General features: G+C 38.4%; 2 protein-coding genes across 2 annotated transcripts in view; one reads left to right on the top strand and one right to left on the bottom strand.

Annotated features, from left to right (window-relative positions):
• LOC306847646 (ribosome biogenesis protein bop1-like) overlaps positions 1-18479 on the top strand; it is a 91741-nt gene that overhangs the window by 28488 nt on the left and 44774 nt on the right. The gene's annotated exons all lie outside the window — the stretch shown is intronic.
• On the bottom strand, positions 394-6674 carry LOC306847615 (basic helix-loop-helix transcription factor scleraxis-like). Its single transcript, XM_079381661.1, has 2 exons — positions 5738-6674; positions 394-1080 (listed from the first exon to the last, which is right to left on the bottom strand). Exons 1-2 carry the CDS (start codon positions 6305-6307, stop codon positions 1042-1044), a joined length of 609 nt encoding a protein of 202 aa, XP_079237787.1. The 5' UTR covers positions 6308-6674; the 3' UTR covers positions 394-1041.

The following is an 18479-nucleotide window of genomic DNA, read 5'->3' as shown; positions in this document are numbered from 1 at the left end:
AGAAATGTTGAGAATCGCTGCAATAGATCATAACAACTGTTCTTGCCAGTTTTAGTTGATAACGTTGAATAAATCTTGAAGTATTATGTCTGAGTTTGTGAAATATAAGACTATGTAAGTGTCTCTAGATGTGTTTGTATTTCTTAACCTAATTAAGCACAGAAAGAGAATGTGAAATTAAATATTTAGTCTTGAAGGACGCGTGATGAGAGATGATCTACAGAGATGATAAAATGAAAGTGTTGATCTTTATCTGGAGGGACTGTTTTTGTAGCTGTTTTGAGGTTTTGGCTAAATTACAGGACGGTTGGATGATGAAGATATCAAACGTCTTTGTGACATGATGTTGAGTCATACTAGAAAGAAACACAGATGGTTTTCACTCTGTTTGTTCAGTCATTTTTAATTTAAACAATGAAGAATATATGTAATTTGCCATATTAGACACAGTATACTGCATTTTATTGAATTTGTTGCGTTTTCATAGTCAGGCTAAGTGTCTTTTGTGTTTTTGTAAGAAATAACGTGCCACACATCAGTTTGCATTCATTTGTGTCCTCAATATGAGCACTTTGCCAGGGTCCTCTTTGATTTTGGATATAAGATGTTTCTTCATTGTTTTGATTTGCAAAGCTGGGCTCCGTTGTGTCTCCTGGGGAAGTGATGTGATCATTTGCAGCCTTGTAAATGCAGCCCTCTTATTCAGATAGTCTTTGGTGAATAGCTTTACCTCAACTCCCTGCGGTCAAAAATACACATTTGCTGTAGCTTGATGTGGAAATGGACAGAAAAGGTGGAAATGGATGAAGTCTGTGGCGGGATGTTCAGCTCTTGCATAATCAAGGCGCTGCAGTCTGGTCTTTTTCCAGTCATGTTATTGTTGTTTTGTTCTCCAATAAAATGCTCCAGTCCAACGGCTATTTACAAATAATTAAATATGAATTGATATTTGCATATAAACATCACAACATTGTGTTTTGCAGTCAACAGCTTTTGTACATTGGTAATGATGATATTTTGTAAATCCTTTCAGGTCGTTGCTTAACTCCTCAGGGCCGATTTCCTCTCTCTGTCTTTGCTCTGAAATTATAGAAAATAATTGATTAGTCATTAAAAATGTCAGGTTCAACAATGTTTTCTTATTTTTTAAAAAAAAGTGTTTACAAATATTTTAATGTTTTATTTTCATATGTATTTTTTTCAATTATTAATATCCATTTCTTATTTTTAATACAAATGCATTTTTTCACATACATTTCATTAAGTTATTTGTTTGTGATGCTTTTATCCAAAATTTTAGAAATGCTCAATATTTATTGATTTTCAGCTTTTCAGGAGTTGTTGACTCTTGAGGGTTCATGTCGCCCTTCTCCCTGCGGGCTCGTGGTTTGGCATTAACACGCCTGCTGTTTTTCTCCTATCACCTTTGCATTTGTGGTAGCACGCACACACACACCTGGCTCACATTTCCCAGTTTGCTCTGCTTAGAACAGGAGCAGATGGAATGCCATCCTTCCTGCGGCCCCCATCTGATGTAGGCGGAGTTTCTAGTCAAAACACTCAACCTTAACTGATGAAGTCTGACAGAATCCCATTTGAAAATAACCCTGACCCTCAACGTTTTCCTTTCTTTCTTTCCTTTTTTTTTCTCACTCCTATTTTTTTTCCCCCCAGCCCCTCCTTTAAGTTCAGTGCCACTTTAAAGTCACTAGCGCTCTGACTCCAGGGATCACTTACGGCCAAACTAATAGGATTTTGCCTTCATTTGCTTTTCATATCCTGTGTAACACGCTGTAAAGAAATTATTATTGCTGGAACTTGTGTCCAAATGCCCAGATTGATCGTATACTCCCCTTGGTCTGAAGTCCTTTATAAACACATTATTTCCAAGTACTTTGAGGCAGGAAACAAATCACGGCAAATTCTCAAATATCTTTATATCAATAAATTGGTGTTCACCTACTTTTTTTTTTTTTTTCTTCTTCAAGGTGCTCTTAACATAAATATTTGGCTTCACCTTAGGTTGACGTTTTAACGTTGACAGCTTTCTGAAGATCATAATGAGACGGTGTGTGTGTGTGCATGCATGCGTTTAGACGTGTAACTCTAGCCTCTCGGTGGTGACAGGACAGGTAGATTATTAAAACCAGTCTTGTGTTTGCACTAATCCCAATATATGAGTTTTGCATCCTTTGATTGTGCCATTTACACTCTGATTGTTTTTAAAGTGTTCGGGAGTATTTGCACAGACCTTTTTGCTGCTGCCCACAAGCGAAAACAGTAGTTTCCCTTAATTTATGGTTATGAAGCATACCGCCCCACCTGTGGTAAAGGATGACCCAATTCCAGCCCAACTTTAATTCACGTGGCTTCACTTTCCAGAAGGTATTGAAGTATTCACATTTGGCAGTTTTATAAGATCTCGCTTTTGGCCAAATCTTTCAGGATACATTCGAATGAAACGGCAGTTAACGGAGGGAAAAATGTTGGCTCTTTAACGTGCGCTGCTAACACTTCAAATAATTTCATATTGTGTCAAATGTTCGGGCTCCCGTTAGAGCAAAAGACTCTAAACTCTTCCATATGCTCGTAATGAGAGAAGTCTCAATAATTATGCAGAAAATATGACCCACGTTACTTTTTATTCAGTTACCATCTGAGCAGATGCCATAACTGTGATGAAGACATCCCATCTGCCTCAAAGGCATTTTCTGAGTAAGCCAGTCTGGTTATGCAATCTATCCAAACCTATGTCCTCACCTGCAAGAAACCAAGCGTCGGCCACTAATGACTAGTGTGGTTTAGCCGAACGGACAGAGGAAGATGGTGTCAAAACACAAAAATAGGGGGAATTTCTCACTGTCATATTTGTGGTACAGCCATGGTGGATATAGTGATGTAGAAAATAGTAGTTACCGAGTGAGTGAGTGTGTGCGTGTGCAAATATCAAGAAGCAGTCCAAGATGAAAATAAATACAGATAAAACCGCCAGATGCATCAAAAGCTGGAAAATGTTTAGGGTAAAATCGATCATTTTTATATAGACACAAATCTGAGTCTTGAATATCTTAGCAGGCAAAAGTAGCAGTTTTCTGCCGCACGACTGTCTGCGTTTGATTTAAACGTCCGTTTCGCTCGTTCGCTGGAGGATCTCGACACAGCTGTCTGTTTTGTCAGCTTACAGACGCTTAACTTTGGCAAAAACCCGAACATTTGAATTCAGTTATACCTCTAGTGTGTGTGTTCTTTATTTTGTCTTTCTCTTTCTTTAGAAACAATAAAGCCATGCGTCTTGGCTGAGGGATACTTTCATGGCGTAATGAGCACTAAGTAGGGGTAAAAGAGACGAATGCGGTTTTGGAGCACACAGACCCACTTCTGAAAGCGTACTACAAAGGCAAGGCCCGGTCTGTTTCAAATATCTGCCTGCCACTGGAATCCCGAAGTCATGGGCGTAATTCTCGATTGGACTTATAAAGATCTATCATTTCGTTTTGTACGGATTAAGGTTACAGCCTGAAATGGGAGTGTTGGCCTTTGGCCTGTTGTTGTTCCTAACTCTGTGGTTTCTGGGTGGTTTCTATGTGATTTTCAACAACAGTTTAACCACAGTTTAGCAAATAAAACCTTTACGTTGCCAATTATAAATGAGTTATAAGGAGCTCTTATTTATTATGTACATTTGTTTCAGTCTTTTATATACAGTATGGCTTGTGCAATATCGAACGTCTAGGAATTAACGTATAGATGCTCAATGAGTTGCTAATTTGTGCTTGATCAGTATTTAGAGAGCAACCGTGGCCAATGTTGAATTTATTAATAATGTTTAGACAATTTAGCTGAGTACATGACTTACACACACAGACCTGTTGATATTTCATTAAACCTCAGATATTTTGTTGCAGAAAATGATTAAATAGCAGCTGATTAGATCAGTTTGACTTATACAAAATGGTCTGCTAATCAATTTTGGGGATTTACGAGAAATGTTCCTCACTTTTTTGTACTTTGTGTTTTTCTTGCTACAAGATAAATCCATTGAAATCTTAATTTAATAGCCTTAATGCTCTCAGCTTAAAGTGCAAAGACCGCTGTGTTTCTTTCAGAGTTCTGTGAAAATCCTCCTTTGAAAGATTTACGAAGGTCTGAGCAGGTTGCATGTCATGCTTGACAAGGATATTAATTGGGCAAAGAGGAAGCAAATAAGAACAACACAGGGTGTGAAAGTGAAACGCTGAGGTTGGTGCACGGCTACTTGGGGGAAAATACCCAGCAGCAGATGTTCCCTTGTTTCTCATGGCCTGATATATAGATCACGGACCATTTACATTTGCATATTTATGCTTCCCATTTGCTCATTTGTCATAAATGGCCCAAACTAGGTTTGTCGTAATTCACCCGTGCGGTGCAGAGTATCCACAGCAGAATCAGTTGCTATCTTTTATTGTTTATTTCCTTCACTACAGACTTTACTTTGAAAGATCCAGAAAAGTAAATTTAGCTCAATGGCTTCTGGAAGCACTTCAGGTTTTTGAGGATTAAACACACGTTGCGGTGGTGAAATACCCTGACCAAAAATGCTCTTGTGTCATGGCGGAGTGTAATTGTCTTGAGCGTGTGTTATATTTCAACCTCTGACAGTTCTTCGCCACGCAAGTTTAAATTACAGTTTTCCCCCTGTTTTTGGTTTTGGTGTCATTGTAGTCCTCACAGCCAGAGCGTGAGTTTTATTTTTAATGTGCTGCGGTGTTGGCTCCATGGGCCAAGGTCAGTGCAGTCACGCTCGCTGGGGGAAGAGATGGATGATGTGTTTGTATATTACCTGACAGTCTCTTTGTTGATTGGATATTTTCTGTTGGGCTACATTTAATCCGATCTTTCACTGCATCTGTCTATGAGGTCATGGTAGCAGAGCACTCTGTAACAGAGATATCGCCCTTGATGGAAAAGGACATGTGGATGAAGTCATAACTCGGCTTCAGAGCGCCGAGGACTGTTTTCAGTGACCAAGGTTATCTCGGGGAGGCTGAGAATTATGACGCAGATTCACTAAAAGACGTAGTTGGCCGGTGTAGAGCAAACTATCTGAAACCACTAGTTGATCATGCCTCGGAAAGCATGTACAAAATTATGCCTTATCAGCTTTCTGTTGAGTTATAAGTTTTTGCAGTGCCACATCTAGAAGTTAGATCTGAAAAATAAAGGTGCGTCACGATGCCATAGAAGAACCTTTTTTGTCTAAATGGTTCTATAAAGAATCTTTAATATCTGAAGAACCTTTCTGTTTCACAATGTTCTTTGTGGCAAAAGAAGGGTCTTCAGATTATTAAAAGGTAAGAAAGAGATGAATTGTTCTTTGTGGAACCAAAAATGGTTCTTCTATGGCATCGCTTGGCACCTTTATTTTTAAGAGTGTATAAACTGCTTTGTTGTGACAAGATTTACAGAAATGCTTTGTAGGAAGGAAACAAACCCTTGCAACTACTTGTTTGAAAGGTAATCTACAAGTTTATTTTGATAATATTAAATACAACCCAACTGTATCCTGACTTTGCCTCAAGTCAATGCCCTCAGTGACCTTACTAGCAGAGAATGATTCAGACCCGCTTTTATCCCTCCCCAAGGTTCAGCTGTATTTCACACCTCTGTCTGTATTTCTTCAGCTTGTTTGTGGACTTGAACACGTCCAGATCATTGCACAACCTTAACAGCAAACACCTGCATGCGTCTCACTCACCAGTTTCCTCTGGTTGCTGAGGCAAAATGTGCAGATCTGTTTGGGCTGCGAGTTCTCAGAGTCCCGGTTTGGCGAGCCATGGTGGTGGTAGTAGTTTGAAGTTGAGGGCCCTCCGCTGTGGCACGGCTGTCCATCCCCGCAAGCTTCGCCCACCAGGAGCACATTTCCCAGGTGGGAGATGTAACTGGACGCCAACCGCAAGGTCTCGATCTTGGACAGCTTCCGGTCGGCAGGCTCCGTGGGGATGAGAGTCCTCAACGCGGTGAAGGCCGTGTTGACGCTGTTGGTGCGATCCCGCTCCCGTGCGTTGGCTGTATTGCGTTGACGGCCCTCTGGCAGTGGACCCATTGTGCCCGTGCAGTTGGATGGCGACCCTATCAGCCGTCCTGAAACTCCTACACCAGGTTTCCGCTTTCTTCCAACTTTAAGTTCGTACCCTGAGGTGTCCAAGCGAAAAGAGCGGTCATCCGAGCCTGAGCTCTCGCTGCCATTTTCATCGTCCTCTGACATCATTGAGATCTCCGAATATAGGTATCGGCTGGGAGCCGGTCGTACCATCGCGAAAGACATCTCTGAAACCTCCGAACTTCTCCACACGGATCTCAAATGTTGCTTGCAATACTCTAGAGTTCGTAATGCATGGATCTCTTAGCTTCAGAAGCAATCCTGCACTTGTTTGCTCTTTGAATAGTCCTCTAGTAGTTGCGCTCTGGTATTACATTGCTTTGGCACTACGGACCCTTTGAAATTAGTTTTTCTTTGCCGTCAAGACTTGGAGAATTGATCCTGAAGGGTTGAACTTGTTGTTTGTCCTCACTTACATCCCATCTGAGCTGAAATCCACGTCTTGCTTCCTCAAACACACATGCACACTCCTTCTCCGGCTCTCTGTCCCTGTGCAGCACTGGCTCTCCCCCCTGAGCAGAGACCCACGTGTGGTTTCACTGAGTGTTTCAGTATGCTTTATAGGTTGTGGGAGTGTCTGGTATGATTCCTCCCTCTCTCTCTCTCTCCCTCTGTCCTTCATCCCTCTCTTTTACTGCTTATGCAAATACCCCAGCTGGCAGCTCAGGCAGGGAGCAAAGTGGTTCTATACAGCTATCAACTTCAGCTTTTTTAACTCCCAGTTAATAATGGCCTTTCTTTTTTTTTTTTCTTCTTGCTTGCTTGCTTGCTTTAGTGGTTTGAAATTGTTTCTTGCTTTCCTGCTTTCATACTCATTTGCTTGCTTCCTATCTGACAACAATATTTTGTCATATTTTCCCCCTGCTTGCTCACTTTCTTGCTTGAAGATTGTCATTTCTTTGCTTACTTGATTCTTTCTTTCTTTTTCTCCCTTCCTTCCTTCCTTCCTTACTGATTTAAAATTGCCATTACCCTTTTTTCCTTTTATATTTTTCTTCTTTCTACTTTTACTGATTTGAAATCATTCTTTCTTGCTGCTTTTTTTTGCTTTTGTTCATATTTCTTTCTTTAAAATCATTCCTACTTTTATGCTTTCATTCTTGCCACATTGTTTGCTTGCTGTCTTTCCTTTTGACACATTTGCTCTTCTATCTTTTTCCTGCTGCCTCTTCCTTTCACCCTTCATTACAGTTATACTGCATCCTAGAGGGACTTTTACACTCTTTCACCCATTCTGCCCTCCTCCCCTGAACTCTGTAACCATTACCTTACCTCAGTGGTGGTTTTACGGAGACCCCATGTGTCAGAGTCGGACCTTCTCAGGGCCGGTCTTTTGCAGTGAGTCAGCACTCCCGTGGTTTGTCTTCCACTCTGAGTCAGTGACTGTCCGGTAGCTTGATGAGCTATGTTGTCTGAAGATGAGCGGGTTATCTTACATTGTCGTTTTGTCTGGCTGGACCGGTTTAGTCACGGGAGGGAAATGGCAATATAACATCATCCAACGGGACCATAACTCAGACCGTAGCACCTGTTCTTCTCTTAGTCATTACCACCAATCACCAATTTATGATGAAATGAAGATAATCCCTCTGAGAAACAGATTTTGGTCATGTTGTGTTTTTGAGAAAAGGATATATTGGATCTTTTTAAGAATAACTTTGAGGAAAGTTATATGGTCTTGCTTAGCTTAACTATGGAAGTTTGAAAAGGTTGTCTGAACTTATATGTTCTGTCACGCTTTTGTAACTTTATAGCTGCAAGTCATTAAAAATATAGTTCCCAAAACATATCAACTTTACTTTACCATCCTTATAGGTTTCGTAGAGGGAAAATTGCACAAGATCGGCATGCTATTTCTCCAAGTTGAGGTCTTTTCTCGTCCTGTTTTATTTCTGTTGTATAGGTGAATAAAGTGGCAGAAGGTAAAAAACAAAATGCGTTTCCATACAACGCAACCATTTGATGGATTATAAGTGTACTCCTTGATGTCATTATAATTTCAACTCCTGTTTACCCTCTGGAAAATATGAAGATATGAATGGTGGCTTGTCATTTTTCCCCCTTCATTTTCTCTAGATTTCATATTTTAGACATTAGCTCAAGACTAGTCTGGCGGCGTAACGATGTGGTTTTCGTACCATTTCTCTGCGAATGACTGCTTGATGGAGATGATGAAAAAGATGTTTTGAGGACGTGGTAAATCCATATTAATGCCGTCTCATGTTTGGTCTCATTGAACCGCAGCCTCATTAATAAGCGATGAGAGTTAAAGGCCAGACGGGATATCTGATTTCCGGCGTTTGCTCGTGGTCAGAACCACAGGAGAGGTGGATTCACTCAAACACTCGCTTCCATACTTTTTGGCCTCCTTTTTAATTCGTTATTTGTTGTTAATAGTAGCGATATGTACTTTTTGAGCTAGACTATACAGTCTTTTCCTTTTTAAGGGGAATTTATTCATTAATTCGTTCCCCGAACGGTCATTTGAAGCCCATCGTCATGAAGAACAGGAACGTAACACTTAACACCTGAAACTTGCTTTCTCCTTAAATTTAAGATGGAAACGTTCCCAGTCTTTTGAGGCATGAAGCCTTTGTGTTTCATGTTTTCATTAATGAAAATGGTTTTGTTAATGGCTGCTGCGAGCAAAGAGATTTATATTCCTCTGAGTGGGAGAGCACTCTTTAATTTTATTCTTGTAAAAGGGAATTTTGACCTGGTTTAACTAGCAGCAGTAAATCACTAGTTGAGTTTTTAACACAATTGTATTGAAATAATTTTTTCCGCATGTCGAATCTTGTACGATTATCCTGTTCAGAATGGACTTTTCCTCCTCTTTTCTGTTTTTTAGGGCAATTGGAATATTTTTTTTCCTCTTGAAACCAATTTTGAAGTTGAATGGCTTTAACAGTCACTAGTCAGAAATATTCACTCCCCAAACTAAAAAGTATCAGTTGCACTTCTGCAAAGATGTCTTCATGAAGAGGCGAGCAAACGCTTCGCTATGAAAGCGTCATTGTTTTGAAGTCTCAGATATTGTTGTGCTTGCTTCTGTTGTGAATTAATCATTCTTTTGAATCATATCATTTGGTTTGAACTGATTTGCTTGGAATTTGTAAATAACTTTAGAAATTAGTTTGAGTCAAAAATTGGAATCGTAACAATACAACTATATGAAAATGTATTGATAGTGGCTCTTCTGAACATATTTGTGAAGGGTGAGTTGAATCAGTGAGTATAATTTAAAATCAACCATCTAAATTAAAAGATTCACTAAAATCCCAGTGCTCTATTGATCAGTTTTATTTCACAATTTTATATATATTTTAGAACATTACAGTATTGTTCTCTCTACAGTATTGGAGTCAACAAGATTGTTTAAAAATGTTTTTAAAAGGTGTCTCTTATACTCACCAAGGCTGCATTTATTTTAGAAATACAGTAAAATCTGTAATAATTAAGGATGCACGATATTATCGGACTGATATCGGAATCGGGCGATAATGGCTTTAAATGTAAATATCGACATCGGCCTGATATGAAAAATTATACCGATATGTCTTGCCGATAAGAGGAATACATTAACTCACATGTGCTCTGGGTGTGCTAGTGATTAGATCACGTCAGCAGTGTGGCTCATTCTTGAAGCAAAGTTTTGTCTGGATGACGATTAGATCGACTGTTTTGGATCGCTGCATTTAATCTGTGAAAGCACGTACAGAATGACGTGTTCGGTGTGTGATATACAGTGATCGCACGTGCAGCGGCGGCAGTGACAGCCTCCCCCAGGTCCTAACGCCCGTTCGGTAAGGAGTTTTAATCTGTAGGGGGCGCTGTTGGCCTACTTCTAGTTAAATTCAAAGTAAAATAGCCTACATAAATAACATTAAGACTGTGTTTCTGATTAAATAAAGTAGTAATTGATGTCATAATGAATATGTTTTGATTTAATTGTCAGAAGCTATAGCTTACATGAAAAAAATCACTAACATGACACTTGTAAATTAAATAATTTTTTATATACGGACTTATGCATTAATGTGTAATATGTTTCATTTTTTTTAAACAAATCATGAGCTATAAAAAGTTTCAGAAATTTTACAGCTCTTTTGTTTTAGACCATCTGCAAATGTTAAATCCTAAAATAAAATCTTTCTGGGGGAAAAAAATGCAGCTATTGATAGTTTATTTATAGTTATTTTCAAAGCTTCAATGTACTGTTAAAAAACCTTCATTATTTTTTATTTAATTCTAATAAATAAGTTCTTTTTAAAACTAACCAAAATGTTAAATATTTTGCTAATAATTTCTATAAATATATCGGTATCGGCCAAAATGAGTTGAAAAATATCTCCATATCGACACAAATCCAATATCGTGCATCCCTAGTAATGTGTAATATTATTACATCTTAAAATAACTGTTTTCTGTTTGAGTATATTTAAAAATGTACTATATTGCTATGATGCAAAGCTGAATTTTCAGCATTATTACTCCAGTCTTCAGAGTCACATGGTCCTTCAGAAATCATTCTAATAGGCTGATTTTCTACTAAAGAAACATTTCTTATTAATATCAGCGTTGAAAACAGTTGAGCTGCTTAATATTTTTGAAACCCATTTTTCAAGATAATTAGATTAATATAAAATCTTTTGTAGCATTATAAATGTCTTTACCGTCACTTTTGATTAAATTAAATTCAGTTAAATTCATCTTTGCTAATTAAAAGTATTAATTTATTTTTTTAAGAATCATACTTTTGGACAGTTGTATATATTGACTTTTTGATTTGTGCATTAATATTTAACTTTTCATATTATTTGAGAGAAAACAAGGCCAAACCACATGAGAGAGAATAAAACTCATCTTGTTTCAGTTTTTTCCCCTAATGCATTACGAAATATTGAATCATGACTTGTATCACATCATGAGGTTGTTTTGCAATAACTTGCCCTTAAAGGGATATTTCATTACTCTTCTTTTAATTTTTTTTCTTAACTTGAAAGTTCATAAAATTGTGTATTAACATAAAGAGAATGTCTTTGTCATTTTGGTAGATTTAGGGATTTGTTTTTCTTGACATGCTTTTTAAAGACACTTTTGTACTCTGTACACGTTTGCACGCTTTTTAGGCTTATATTTAGTAGAAAAGTAAATGCATTTGTCACTGTACACTATAGAGAAAGATGCTCATTCAACGAAGCATTTATGTCTTTTAGTGTCACAGTCACGACCGCAATGACATGGTAATATTTCTTTCCAGACCCCAGCTGTGACCTTTCAGTCATTAAAGCACGAGCTCACCGCAGCAGTCCGTATATCCCGGGACGAGTCATTACAGGAACCGGGTCATAACGTGACGACATTCATTAGGGCCGAGCGAGACCACAGCAGAGATGGAATATCTCGCTACCTCATAAAGATTGACCTCTGGGGTAACGAATGACAACGCTCGTTATCTCGCCGTCGGCCCGCTTAAAGAGGAGAAATGGCATCCCATCTGACTGCCATTAGCTCCCACTGAACTCCTCCAGTGCTCTGCGACATCTAATCCAGCAGAAAAACATTTTCTAGGCTCCGATCCTCTCAGGCCGCAGGGTTTTCGGTGTTTGGTTTAACACCCGGGGTGCGTCGTACTGCGATCGGCTGCTCGGATCCGTAAGCTTGTGGGTGGATTTGTCTGGACGGGTCCAAAAGAGCCTCTGTATCGCTTTCAGACCAGCAGAGACCGCTTAATCTAAGCCAGATGTAATCCAGCTCGCACACGCATACGGGACCTGTTGAGGTCACGGCGGCGATGACTTAAGTTAATTTATTCAAAAGAGAAGGCGGAGTCATATGAAGGGAACAAATAAAAGCAATTAGACTGGCCGAGGCCTTTGTTCTCATTGCTCTTATTGTGACTTTTCCGTTGTTAAAGTGCTCCTGTTCTTTTTTTATGACGTGTTTTCTCTCTGGTACATTTACAGTGCGTAAAGCATATAAACGGGCCAAAACTACAGAGACTCTGAGTTGGTTTCTTCCATTGTATTATGAAGGCCGGAAGACCAAATTGAGAGCAGTCCATCCTCACGTCCATTTTACACATGTCCACCGACTCGCAAAGCTCTTATTTTAATATTTGTTCTGGACTAAGCTACTTTTTTGCCTGCTGTTGAACAATTTTGTTGTTCAGTATTAATTTTGGGGGTTACTATAGGACTAGAAACAAGAATAAAAGTTTGTCATGTTAATTCTTTAGGGATTGTACCTTGATCTTTACATTTCTGCATGTATATCTCAAAGGCCCCTTAAGTCTAAGCCTGTACAATGCAATAATGAATTATGCATATTTTTTACTTTATTACTTTTTCTTTTTTAATTTTGAATAACTGTTTGTACTACTTCACTTGTTCCACATCTTTTTCTGTCGTTATTTTCTCGAGTGTTTGCTTTTATTGACGATTTAATATTTTTTTTTACAACTCGAAATGAAGTGAGCAGCAAATCTGAAAAGTGCTGTGTTTTGGAGAGCTCTTTGGGTCCCGCTCAGTTTCTCATATGCTTGGGTTTGGATATTATTCCATGATCATTTTCCAATTTTGATTTTTCCAGCGAGCTGTTAGCGGTGGATGTTAGCGGCATCCTAATGGCCTGCTCGCAGCTGCCACTCACCCACATTCGCGCGCACGGCGATGTGGTGCGCTAACACATCTGCACGCATTCCTGCTTCAGACGCATGGCCCTGTTTGGATGGACCTCATGGAAAGTGTGGATGTGGCAGCGTTCCACTGCGGAGTTTGAGTTTACTGGGATTATAAATGATCCCATTAGAGGGAAATGCAAACCTGCATTTGTGGGGAGGAGACGCAGGCTGCTCCGTCTGCAAATGGCTTGTCGCTCAGTGGCCCGTGCCGAGTGGGTAAGCCATGGAACCGCTTCCATAAATCCCGTCTTAAGCAGTTCTCCTGCCCATCGAGAACCAGCGTCTCCTCGCGTTAAACGCTCTCCGTCAAATCAGCACTGCTGCTGGAAAATATTCCGTGCCAGCATGCAATCATAAATCAAGTTACTTAATCCACCTAAACACGTTATTGAATTTGAAATGGCCACATTTTTAAATTTCAAGCTAGATTTCATAAATTGCCCCTGGAGAAATTTACAGATTAATTGATGTTATAAATGCACCAGTTTTGAGAAGGTGAGTCATTGCTTCTCAAAGCAAACAGCAGAAATGTTCAGGTGTTTCACCACCAAGGCCCTACTAGTTTGCAAAGGAGAGTGTGATCTATACACAGCAGCCATAAAATGCTTTTTGCAACATTTATGTATTTGCTGTCCCTGAGTATTGTTTGGCCAAGATTCAAATCTGCATCTCCCACACGCTTACCAAAATCTTTACCCTTTAAGATAGTTCAACCAGGCGTAGTTTGTAACCAGACAGTTAATTGTAGACATTGACTTCCATAGCATTGAAAATTATACTATAGAAGTCAATGGCTATCATCAACTGTTTGTCTACCAACATTCTTCAAAATATCATCTTTTGTGTTCAACAGAAGAAAAAACACATACAGGTTAGGAACAAGTAATGATAACAGAATTGTCATTTTTGAGTTAACTATCACTTCAGTATCTCTAAATGCATTAATCTACTCATGGTGAAGTTCTTTTTGTTCTTCGATTAGGGGTAAAAAGAAGTTTGCAACACCTTAGCAGCGGTTCACTGTTAAGCCCAAAGTATACTTCTCTTTTTACACATACACGAGAGACAGCCTACAGTGCGCATGATGCGAATTTTGTCATCAGAATAGTACGTTCACCACATGATTTTTCTAACCGTGTGTACTTCGTACGCGCAGGTCGCACATAAGCATTACATTTGTTTTACAGTAATCAGCTGTTCAACAAGGTGGCTGTTTCTGCTCTTTCACAGTAGAAAACTAAATTAAAGAGACAACACTTGTGGGCAAGAGGGTATGGGATAGCCCAGCTTTGGTTAAAAGTTCAAAAATATTTGTAATCGGTCATAACTTATGGGGAAAAATAGAGCAGACACTGGATATGGATGAAGCTTTCAAGAGCGCATGTGTTGACCTCCCACGTTTGCGCACAACATCAAATGGAATATACTATGGAAGGCTACGCGTTCGACTGTACGGATATGCTAGCATATACTTTGGGCTTTAACAAACATCCCGATGCCACCCATTTTGATGAATATGTAAATATGCGATGCGTGTTTTCCTATCAATAACAAAATAAACACATAATAGAAATGTCAGCTGTGAGAAAACGGCAGCTAAGAAAGCATCAACAGTTTCCAAATACTATTAATAACTCTAAAAAGCACTGATTGGTATAATACATTTTTTACGTTGCACTAAAATGCTATTGTATTTTGTGTTTTTGTCGTTATTTTTGCAGTCAGGATTCTTGGCTTTACACATTTAAATCCAGTAACTTTCCAAACCCACACTAAAGTCATACTGTCATCATTGCTTCCTTGTAGGGCTGCACGATATATCATTTCAGCATCGAAATCGCGATGTGCGCATCTCCAGTAGTCACATCGCAAGGTGTGCAATGTTTAGTATAGGCTACTGATCGTTATATCTATACCGATTGTTTTCTTTGCTCACACACAGACACCGACAGAACAGTTGCACTGTAAAAAAAAAAAAAAAAAAAAGTTGAGCCAACTTAAAATTAAGGCAACCAGCTTTGAGTTTTCTCAATTTGTGGTTTTAAGTTTATACAATAAAGAGTTGAGAATCTCCTACAAAAATAAGTTGAGAGAACTCAAAAATCTGCTGAAGCTGGTTGCCTTAATTTTAAGTTGGCTTTGGTTTTTTTTATTTTTATTTTTTTATACAGTGTGTACAGAAATACCCATTTTAAATAAATTTAGCAGCAGAGCTACTGCAAGCGATTTTAAGTGCTGGAAATCCATTTAGCTTATCTTTTGCTGAAACTTCCGCATCGTCATGGAGAGCACAGATCACGATTGCTTAGCAATGGCAGACGCCCCACGAAAGCACAAGCTCCCGAGTGCTTTGGAAAGGAGAAAGCAGCGCGGCTGGCGTTTTCCATGTGTTTTAGGTGTGCCATGTTAACGGCCCCAAAATCTGTCTACACTGGACGCGAAAAAGCGATCGTTGCAAATCATTTAAACTTTGTGTCTGTACGTCATTACTGTCGGGGATTTGTCATGTCATGCCGCATCCAGTGTAGATAGCATCACTTATTAAAATGGGTTGCACTGCGCCACTCGCATCCACTGTAGACACGGTAAGAGCCACACAGATGCATGAGTTATTCACTTCCGCATCTATTTGTGCCTGAAATGACACATACGTGCAACTGTCACAATGCATGTCTCTGCAAGTATCCTTGTAAACGCTGTTGCTTATGGCTTAGGTGAAGGTAAACAATTGAGAAAGAAAATGGAGGTCTGTAATAGTATATTCACAGCAGTTTAATGTTCCTGCTTCCTGTGTCAAATGTTAATCAACAAATCACTTCTTTCTTTTTTTTTTCTTTTTTTTTTTTTTGTACAAAATCTCTCCCAAAAAAACGACTGTTGGAGTTATCTGCATATGTATTAAAAAAAAAAAAAAAAAACATACTTTCAATGAACTTTAATTTTGTAAATTGCCTGTATTTGTTTAGTTATTACTTAATCAAAACAACCCAACTGCAGTTTGATTGATATTACTTGGAATGCGCAATATAAAAAAACTTGATTTCTGGAGAGGAAAAAAATTGACGAGTTGTCGTTTTTTGCAAATGATCTCTTCATATATAATATATAGCTAATTCATATATACATATATATACTAATAATAATTCAGAACTGATCCGGAAAATCATGGTTTTTCTAGTAATATTGGGATAATTTTTTCCTCTTTCTCTCTCAAATATTTCTGCTTTTAGGCAATATCGAGCTTTTAATCTCATTCTCATTCATGGCACTAAAATGCTGTAGTGTCATTTTGGTTTATTTTTGATGCTTTGCTTTGCCCATCTAAATCCAGTAACTTTCCAGACCCACACGAAAGCCATACTGTCATCCGTTGCTGCTTCACTTAAGGTTTTTTCCCAACTTTTTGGGACTGCGTCTGTCAGCGTTGGTGGTCAGTCAGTCTCTTAGTAAAAACAAGGGACTCGTGGTCCCTCAGGACTTTCACTGCCATCCATCTGACAGACGTACAGGTGCTGTATCGCCCACCCCTGCTCCCATACGCAGAGATCAGCCTGGTCAACCAGACACATCCATAAACGTCTGAAATATCAAACACACTTTCCTAATAGACCCTCTCTGCTTGTGCAGGGACCAGTGACTGCGACCGCAAGCCCTGCAGTTGATACGCCACATCCGAAACCCTTCCTTCAGCTGTTTAAGGCATTATCAGAGCCTGGGTCTAATATCTCTGCTTTTAATAATCGTCCCTTTTAGGTGGCTGTTTGCTTTCACTAACTGTCATGGGGAAACTTGGCTGCCACCGTATCAGTCATTTCGAAATCATCACTGCACTGTAAATGTGCTGTTTGTTTGGGATCTGTTGACAGCAACATCTTTGGATGTCGACATCACAATTAGACACTCGCTGTGTCAGCCCGTCTGGACGTCTCCGTAGATAAGTTGAATGAAAGCAAAGAAGTGGTTTGCAAAATAAAGCAGATGGACTCGTCTTGATCTGTCTGCTCGTGGGCGGCCAAGTGTGCTGTTACAGACGGTCGTCCAGCGGGGTTTGACCGCAGCGCATTCGTTATTACAAAACCTGCTGTGGAGGACACTCATGGTGAACAAACGAAGTAAGGTTGGGCGTACTCGATCTGATGTTTATTGACTCATTTATTGATTGATTCGTTCATTCATTCAAGGTACTTGTTTGTTTGTTCTTTTATTTATATTCTTTCATGTATTTTTATTTATTTTTTATTTAGTCATTAATCCACTCATTTTGTTTATTCATTTGTTCATTCATTTATTCAGTTATTTACATGCTTTTATTCATTTAGTTTTTATTGTTTTATTTTCTTATTCTTTTATTCATTCCTTTTAATTTTATTCTTATCCATTTATGTATTAATTTTATTTGCCTGTTCTTTTGTTCTTTATATATTTATATTTATTAAATTATATCATTTGTGTTTTACTTATTTTCATTTATTTTATTCTTTTGTGAATTGTATTATTCGTTAAGGTTTTGGCTTATTTATTTAATTAAACTTTTTTTATTTATTCTTTTATTCAAATTAATTTATATTTCTGTTTTATTTTATAATTTTAATGATTCATTCATGTATTTATTTTATTTATTATTATTTGTTAAATTATTTGTGCATTTTTTATCCAGTTTATTTATTTACTTAAGTATTTAGTTTTTTTTTTATTCTTTTATTCATTGATTTACTTTTATTTTGTCCATTTATTTATTTATTTTTTTCATTTTATTTAGCTATTTTATTCAGTATTTATTTTTAATCATTGTTGTTTTTTTCTATTATTTGTTTTATTCAAGTTGTTGATGTATTTTTCTGTTTGTTTATTTACTCATTCTTTTATTCATTCAGTTACTTTTATTTATTTTGTCTGGAGAAATCACTGGTGTCACTGACATTATTTATTTACTTATATTTTAATGGTTAACTTTATTTATTCTATTATTCTTTTATTCAGTTCATTCAGTTGTTTATTTACAACCAAGTGGCTTATGTGCAGCTTGTGAGCTCCTAATGATTTTTAATGCATCTTAAAAGCACATTTTGCCATTATCAAGTGTAAACATTGATCCATGTTGAGTACTTGCAAACAAAAGACTAAACTGGTATGTGGAAGGGCTCAGAACCTCACTCTAAAAAGCTGACTGGTCCACCTAAAAAGCTCATTGGTGCCCAACTGCTGGTGAATATGACCTGGTACAGGACCAAAAAAAGGGTGATAACTTGCAGTTTTCTGCCAGCCAGACTTGCCCCAAATAGTTGCTTGAAAGATGAGTCGCAGATGTTTAAGGGCAAATAGTGTGACACAATCCTGCGATTGAAAGCAGACTCTTCTTTTTAACTCTTTTCGAGAATACGTGTATATATATTTTCCCCCGTGCTTCCAGGATTCGTTCAGGCAGCCGAGGGGGAATGTTTCACTTCGAGGCATGCGGTTCCCGCTCCAAAAACAACTTCCATTCAGTGCTCCCAAGTGACAGCATGCTGGTGGGATGCTTTGCACTCTGGCATTGAGCGCCAGAGCCAAACGAGAAATGCAGAAAGAAGAGTAGAGGAGAAGAAAAATGAGTTGCTGAAGCTGCAGTAACGCAGCGATTCTGCACCTTCATCAAGCGGCTCGGTCTTCTGC

This window comes from Barbus barbus (assembly GCF_936440315.1).
Source record: "Barbus barbus genome assembly, chromosome: 27".
Taxonomy (NCBI): domain Eukaryota; kingdom Metazoa; phylum Chordata; class Actinopteri; order Cypriniformes; family Cyprinidae; genus Barbus; species Barbus barbus.
The sequence above is the reverse complement of the archived record's forward strand: the minus strand, read 5'-3'. Positions and strand labels throughout refer to the sequence as shown.

Bases quoted from the DNA above. Each gene is read 5' to 3' on its own strand.
- LOC306847615 (XM_079381661.1), bottom strand. From the start codon at position 6,307: ATGTCTTTCGCGATGGTACGACCGGCTCCCAGCCGATACCTATATTCG. The intron at 1,081-5,737 runs GTGAGTGAGACG...CTATAATTTCAG, and splicing joins TCAGCAACCAGAGGAAACTG to AGCAAAGACAGAGAGAGGAA.